General features: G+C 57.7%; 1 protein-coding gene across 5 annotated transcripts in view; it reads left to right on the forward strand.

Annotated features, from left to right (window-relative positions):
• ZNF362 (zinc finger protein 362) overlaps nucleotides 1-6,800 on the forward strand; it is a 41,655-nt gene extending 34,855 nt beyond the window's left edge. For all 5 annotated transcript variants that reach the window (XM_075553704.1, XM_075553702.1, XM_075553701.1 and 2 more), the window contains 3 exons: nucleotides 2,979-3,057; nucleotides 3,171-3,329; nucleotides 4,985-6,800. In XM_075553704.1, the coding sequence (XP_075409819.1) occupies nucleotides 2,979-3,057; nucleotides 3,171-3,329; nucleotides 4,985-5,101 (355 nt within the window). In that variant the 3' untranslated portion in view covers nucleotides 5,102-6,800. The remainder of the gene's footprint in view (nucleotides 1-2,978; nucleotides 3,058-3,170; nucleotides 3,330-4,984) is intronic.
• Nucleotides 6,801-7,620: the final 820 nt, after the last annotated feature.

Below are 7,620 nucleotides of genomic sequence, written 5' to 3' on the forward strand. Positions count from 1 at the left end.
GCCAGCGAGAATCGACTCAAAGGACGTTACCTGCCTTTCCAGCTCCCTTAGTGTTTCTTACAAAGCACCGGCTGATGCCGACAGTCAGGTCAGCAGCATGTGCTGGTCATTACCTGAGACGTACAGACATCACCAAGAAGAGTCAGTGCTATGCATTGATGTATGCATGTGGGAGAGGGGGCGGGGGGGGGCGGCAGTCCCCTCTTGCCGGCTGCCTGGACATGGCTGAGCTGAAGCAGGGGTGCATGTGCTCAGGGCCAAGGTGGGAGAGAAGGCAGCACCCACCTGACCCCACCCAGAGGGAGTGAGGGCAGGAGAGAATGGCGAAGACTCTGGTCACAGGCCGAGCGGGCCCAGGTGACCCTTAAGGTATTTTCTTAGCGACACTCAGTGGCCTAGGGCACTGCCCCCAAACCCAGCACACCCAGAAGCGCTCAGTTCCAGTTGGCCTGTCCTGCGTTGGCCTTTGCGCAGCATCCTGCACTTTGTGTCCCGGCCCTGGGCCCCATCTAGTCAAGGACACAACCCCATGGCGGGCCCCCAGAGACGCCAGTGTTCGGATGAAGTGTGTGCCGGCCTTGAGAGGGTGAGAAGGGGCCGGTGGGTATCTGAGGACACGTGGTGGTGAGGGCTGGACATGGTCGGTGGACCGGCAGTGGTTTGAGACCTACAGTCAGAACCAAAACTGTCTCCCGAAGTCCTTGTTGCACTGAACAGCCACGTCACCCCGTTGGTACAGACGTACTCCTGGAGCGTGCGGGGCTCTTTGGACGGTTGTACAAGGGAAACCAGGCTGACAGCAGCAGCTCTCCAACACAGAGGAGAAGACGGGGGTGGGGGGTGGGGGTGGGGAAGTCTTCAGTTAAAGGGACTGAAACCAGCGAGACTTGCTAAGACGTGAAGGACGCAGCCAGAGTCACCAGTCTGCACCTGTAGAAATTGTGGCCCGGGTGCATGTGTTGCGCTGTGTACTTTCACCAGAAGTCAAAAGAATCGGTTCTCAGGGACCAGGACACAGGGAGGGCACTTAAGGAGGAAGAAGTTGAGACTGGACCTCATGCTGAGGGCCCGGAGTGACCCGCTGAGGAATCGGACCTTCCCAGTGTTCGCAGTGGGCAGCCAACACCAGCGGCTGCTGGGCAGGAACGAGTGTTGTCTTACTATCATCCCGGGGTCCCTGAGTCCAGCACCGGGCCTGCCCAAGAGGCCCGTTGGCGAGGGGATGCTCGGTGGGCTGGGGCTGGAGCGGCCTGATCTGGATTCTTACTGCTCACTGGCAACTTCAGCAAGCAAAGCTCGGGCTTAGCTGGCATTTCACTGCCCGCGGGCAGCTGCCAAGTCAATTCAACTGACCGCGACGCTGGGCCCAACAGAAGAACACACTGCCCTGACCTGTGCCACGCTCCCCATGGTCCTGGTGAGCCTGTTGCTGCCACCGTGTCATTCCATCTGGTCAAGGGTCTTTTTCTCTGTCCCTCTGCCTGACCAAGCATGGAGTCCTTCTCCAGGGACTGGTCTGTCCTGAGAACGTGTCTAACATCTCGCCGGCCTCCCCTCTGCGGAGCACTCTGGCTGTGCGTCTTCCAAGACACATCTGTTTGTCGTTTGAGGAGTCCGTGGCCTTTTCAGTATTCTTCAGCAGCCCCATAGCCTTCCTTAGTCCCTGTCCAACGTCCGCATGCATGGGAGGCCACTGGAAATGCCATAGCTGGGGCCCCATGCACCCTAGCCCCACCCCCCAACCTTGTAACACAGAGCTCTCCTGCAGCGATTGACCCAAAGCAGCGCGTCGCTCCACCTCTCCATTGCTGCCCCATAAGCGTTGACCGTGAATCCGAGCAAGACTAAATCCGCGTACTGCGTGCATGTACTTGCCGCAGCAGAGGATGAGAGCCCAGCCAGAATGAGAGCCAGCCGCTTGCCGGTGAAGAAGGCGGCCGCGTGCGCCCAGCCCAAGTGCACCCCTGCAGTCTGACCACTTGCACGCAGGTGACCAGCATGAGCTGTAATGGCCGCCTTCAAGCCCGTTCCATTGTCCCCTTCTCAGTGAGACCCACCCTGAGCTCCTCCCTTCTCTCTGGGCCCTCACAAGGTCCCTCTCCTCGCTGCGTGTTTTCTCGGGGCGCACCCTGCCTGCTCTCTGAGGGCTGCGGGCTCGCTACTGCTCCTGAGTGTCCCCGAGGGGGTGCTTAGTCCGTTTCGTTCACTGTCAGGCCGTCAGTGTGGACAGAAGTTGGGGAGCAAACTGTGCTGGGAGCGTTGGCTGCGTGTTGGCTGGACGCCCTCCCTCCCGTGTGTTATCTGATAGCCTTGTACTTTCATCCCACTGTACAGATGAAGAAACTGAGGTTCAGCTAGTCACTAGGGGAGCTGACATGAGACCCCCAAGAGTAGGGGGTCTCCAAAGCGCCTTCTTGTTCCTCTCCCTGCCATGTTGGGGGTGGCAGTCGGGGCTCATGGGAAGGGGATGGTCTGAGTGTCGGGTCTGCACAAACGAGCTGGGGCCCTCACAGTCCACGGGAAATGGCTCCTTCTGTGGAAAGAGGCAGCCCTGGTGGGGCCCCACTTGTGTGCCAGCTGCTCCCCAAAGTTTGACACCACCTGCGGCTCCGTGAGAGATGGGATTTGCCCTCCCCTGAAGAGTTACAGCATCGGAGACTCACGGAGCGCTGGGGCGCCATGCAGGGAGTCGGCTCCATGGCAGGGTGCTTTGGTTCTGAAGGCAGCGTGGGCAGGGATGGCCAGACACCGCCGTGGGGCTGTGGACAGGCTTTCCCGAGGAGACAGGCAGAATGCAGTGAGAACAAGACTTCCATAGGGTCTGGAGGGTGGCCTCCAGGGACCAGGACCTCCTGGTCCCCAGCAGGCTGTGGTCCCTGGGGTGAGTGTGGGATAGAGGCCGGGGACTTGGGAGCCACAAGGGTGGCTGGCCTGGGGGTCTGCCAAGGCCCTCCACCTCACGGGGCTGCCCATTGCAGAATCCACACAGGCGACCGACCCTACAAGTGCCCACATCCTGGCTGCGAAAAGGCTTTCACTCAGCTCTCCAACCTCCAGGTGAGTATTGCCTGCCAGGCAGCCCACCTGGGGAAGGCGGCCCCGCCCCCACCCCAGGGGCAAGACAGGGCCGCGGCTTGCCTGTCTCTTGACCCCAGACTGTGATCCCCCAGTCTCACCAGCGCCAGCACAACAAGGACAAACCCTACAAGTGTCCCAACTGCTACCGGGCCTACTCGGACTCCGCCTCCCTGCAGATCCACCTGTCCGCCCACGCCATCAAGCACGCCAAGGCCTACTGCTGCAGCATGTGCGGGCGGGCCTACACCTCGGTGAGTGCGCCCACGGCCCCCCATTGTGCAGTCAGAACAGGAAGCCGCTGTGGCCTGGCTGCCACTTGAATGAGACTCCTGAACTCCCTGCCCCTTGCCTGCCCTGAGCCTGTGTTCCCAAGGAGCCGGGCGAGGCTAGTGAAAGTGCAACTCCCCTCGTGGCCACAAGATGGCACACGACTTGGTCCAGGACGGCCCCTCCATTCCCAGAAAAGGCCTTTCTGGGCTGCCATCCCATCCAGCTCTCCAGCTCCTAGCCCTGCTGGGAATTTCCCCAGGGGAGGCCTTATGGCAGCAGCGAGGGGTGCCAGGTGATTCATTCCTGCCTGTGCTTCTGGGTAGCAGACCGCCTCATATGCCCTCGCCTCAGGTCTTCACCCGTGAGAGGAAGGCAGTCAGTCGTCAACACCTAGGTGGTCTGTGACCAATAAGCCTTAGCTATCCCTGTGATCTAGGCGCCCTAGTGGCATCGTAGCTTACACAGTGGACTGCTAGCCATAAAGTCAGCAGTTCTAAACCACCAGCCACCCTGGGGAAGACAGATAAAAGGCTTTCTACTCCCATGAAGATTTACAGTCTCAGAAACCCACAGGGCTAGGTCCGCCCTTTCCTACAGGGTTGCCATGAGTAGGGATCCACTCACTGGCAGTGAGTGAGCTTATTACATTGATCTAAGGAGCCCCGCTGGTGTCGTGGATTATACACTGGGCTGCCAACTGGATGGCCTGCAGTTCAAACCCACGGGAGGCGGTGGGGGAGGGCCAAGGTGGGGAGTGAGAGCTGGGGGGGGGGTGAGGGTTGGGGTGGGGAGAGTGGAGGACAGATCTCCAGAAATCTTGAGTCAGAATGGACCAGCTTGTCACTGGGTGTGTACTGAGCACCTGTGTCTGGAACTTGGGAATCTCGAGGCTCCTGCAGACAGGGGGAGGTAAGTGTCTCCTGGAGGAGGCAGGTAGGTGGCAGGACCAGCTAGGAGGGAATGGAGAGCTACTAACGGCTGCCAAGCAGGGGTTCCCAACCTAAGCACTACCAACATGTGCACAGTGCCTCGTTTCAGGGGACTGGGCGAGGCAGGGGAGCGTCCCGTGTACTGAAGGCTATTCAGCAGCATTCTTGGCCTCCATCCACTCGATGCCAGTAGGAACCCTCCCAGCCGGGCCACTTGAACACGCCGCATTGCCAAGTGTCCCCTGGGAGGTCCGCAGTGATAAAGGGAGCATGAGCTGCAAGAACCGCAGCAGAGAAGCCAAAAGGTAGAGAAGGGCGGAAGCCCAGGTAGGTCATGCGAGGAGGCAGCCTTGAAGGATAATTGATCAGGTGAGGGGGAGGAAAAAAGAAAGCCCTTCCCCCAGCAGGGGAACTGGTATGTACAGGTAGCCTGAAGTGACTCACACTTTGTGTGTTTAGGGAACTGAAAGAACAAGGTGGGGCCCAGTCCTCAGGAAGGGGGGGCTGCCAGAGAGGGTGATTTTGGTGTGAATGGCAGGTGCGGTGGTCGGTATATTTGTCAGATGCCAACAGAGGCTTTTGCTGCTATATACATGTCATTTGTCCTTCTTTGGAGTTAAAGGGACAGAAGAGACTCGAGAGACTGAGAGGATGAACTGCCCCTTCCCAGGACCGCACGTTGTTCTGACTCTCACATTTGCCCGCAGGAGACCTACCTGATGAAGCACATGTCCAAACACACGGTGGTGGAGCACCTGGTGAGCCACCACTCGCCCCAGAGGACGGAGTCTCCTGGCATCCCAGTGCGAATCTCCCTCATCTGAGCCCACCCGCGCGCCGCCCAGCCCGCCGGCAGACGCAGACCCAGGCAGCACCAGGCCTCAGCTCCCTCTCGGGGCCTCCGGGACAGCCTCGCTCTCACCACCTCCCCGACCTTCCAGGAGGCCTGGGCCACAGCAGCCCCACGCGGCCCGGCTCCCTTGGGGCAGCCAGGCCGACCCGCAGATTCTGGACAGTTGTGGTGGCATCCAAAGACGATCTCCGAGCACTTTGAATCTCTGTTGAGTTTTCTTTTTCTTCCCCACCCTTCACTTTCTTCACTTTTTTTTTAAGTTTGTTTTGCAAGTGACAGGAAAAAAAAAAGATATTTATTGGCCAAGACGTTGGTGCTGCTAAGACCGAGAAATTAAAAGAATCGGACAAATAGACACAGAGAACCAGAGGGCAGCGTGGGACCTTCTCTTGCCACAGCCTCAAGTCTCGAGGGAAGGCTCAGGCCAGGTTTCTGGACTGCATAGGGGACCCCCAGGCAGGAAGGGCAAGACGTAGCTGGAGTGAGGGCCTCCACCCGAGTGCCCAGCTCAGCCCTCTCCAGTGGGGCCCTGGGTACCAGTGAGCAGAGGGGCGAGGCAGCCACCAGGCCTGCCCAGGCTTCAGGAGGTGGAAACCAGAGAGGGGACAGGCGAGCCGCAGGACCAAAGGGCGCAGCGGTGGGCTGGGCTGGGCTGGGCGGCAGGCCCAGGGAAGTGGCGTAGGGTGGGCTGGGTGAGGCCTGGCCCCCCGCTGCCTCGAAGACCACCCAGTCTACCTCGGTGCTGGCCAGGAAACCTATTGGCTACCTCTCCTGCCATCCCGGACTGTGGGCAGGGGGCAAGAGGGGGTGGGCCTGGGGCAGTAACCCCTGTCCAGAATTCTCTGTCCAGAATTTCCTCCCGATGGGGGTTGGGGGTCAGCCTTCCCTGGCCTGGAGGGGACCTCTCCAGCCCAGACCCTTGGTCCCTCAGCAGGGATGGGATCCTGGGGAGGAGGGTCCCAGGAACAGACTCTGCTCCCCTCCCCCACAGACACACCCCAATCTGAAAGCCATGCGTGTCCGTGTATATAGGAACCATGTACAGAGCCCGGAGAAGCCCCCCCTCCCACATACACACACACACCCCCAGGGGAAAAAAAAAAAAGAAGAAAGCTAGACAGAAACTCATCTATATATTCTGTATCCGGAGTTCCGTTTTGAATATTAGCCGTGTTATTTTTATACACTTTTTAAGCCTTAACTCGCCATTGATTTGCCAGTCTAACGTCTCCTGGGGTTTCTTCTCCCCTGGCGTGCTCTGCCCCACCCCGTCCCCTTTGTTTGACTTGCGTCGTCTGATACTCAGTATTGTAGCTTTTCGTCCGCATGTTACTACCCTGTAAATACGCTGTTACACATACCGTTAGCACCCCTTTGCTTTTTCCTATGGGACCTCCAGGCCACCATATCTAGAACTAGACCTTATTAAAAAAGAGAAAACAGTCGGTTGGCTTCTCAGTCTGCATCTTGGTGGCAGGGAGGGGAGGGGAGGTGCCCTCAGACAAGTCAGGAAAGAAGTTGGCATCATGTTTTGAAGAGGGGTTGGGGAGCAAAATATTAAAAAAAAAATCAAATGGGAGAAAACACTATAAAGGGGCAAGAAACCAAGGAATTACGAACCCTCTGCTCTTTGTATTTCTCTGTTGTGAATAAACTGTACCTGCACCCAGGTGGCAGTGGTGTGTGGCGTGCTCTGTGCGAGGGTAGGGCTGGGGGGCACCTTTCCACTGCTCCTCTCCCCTCCCCCGTCCCCCCAGACTCAGAGGAAGAAAGAAATAGCCCTCAGTTGTGGAACTGGTGCTGAGCTAAGCCCTGTATATTTGGTGTTGTGCAAGACCTCTGGGAAGTTCATAGCCAACCAAAGAGGTGATTCCATTGCCAGGAATCATGCCGTGATTAAGTGGCGGAGGCATATTTCACCCTAGGCCACCTGGTTCTGAAGACTGTTTAGATCATTGTGTTAGGCTGGGTCCTCAAGACCAGGTGTATAAAGAGAGCTTATATCAACGAAAATGGCTCACTCAGTTGTAGGAACAGTTAAGTCCAGTTCAAGTTCATGGGTCAGATGTTAAGCAGAAGGCTCCTCCTGATCCGTGAAGCAGGAAAACCATGGCTAGTGGATGGGAAGTCAGATAAATCTAAGGTCGGCAGTCCATTGATGGCTTCTGGGATTGGCCAATAGTATGGCAGCAGGTTGATGGATTACTTGCAGGCTGAAGGCCCAGCAGACGTGACAAGCTTTGACACAGTCTGTTTAAATAGGAGCAGTGCACACCCCCTAGGAATCTTTTCATTGCCTCAAGGCTCTGACCTGGTGTATGGGGCAGCACTCCATCACAACTGCTGACTGCTTGTAGTTGACGTTAGACCCAATCCTGGAGTTGAATAGATCACCTGTGTTAAGATCACAGGTGGATGACTGCCAAACTCCTGAGAATCCGGACCCAGCCAACCTATCAGACATCCTGGGTGCCTCCAGTTTGGTTTGCT

The sequence above is a fragment of the Tenrec ecaudatus genome, chromosome 1 (genome assembly GCF_050624435.1).
Source record: "Tenrec ecaudatus isolate mTenEca1 chromosome 1, mTenEca1.hap1, whole genome shotgun sequence".
Lineage (NCBI taxonomy): Eukaryota > Metazoa > Chordata > Mammalia > Afrosoricida > Tenrecidae > Tenrec > Tenrec ecaudatus.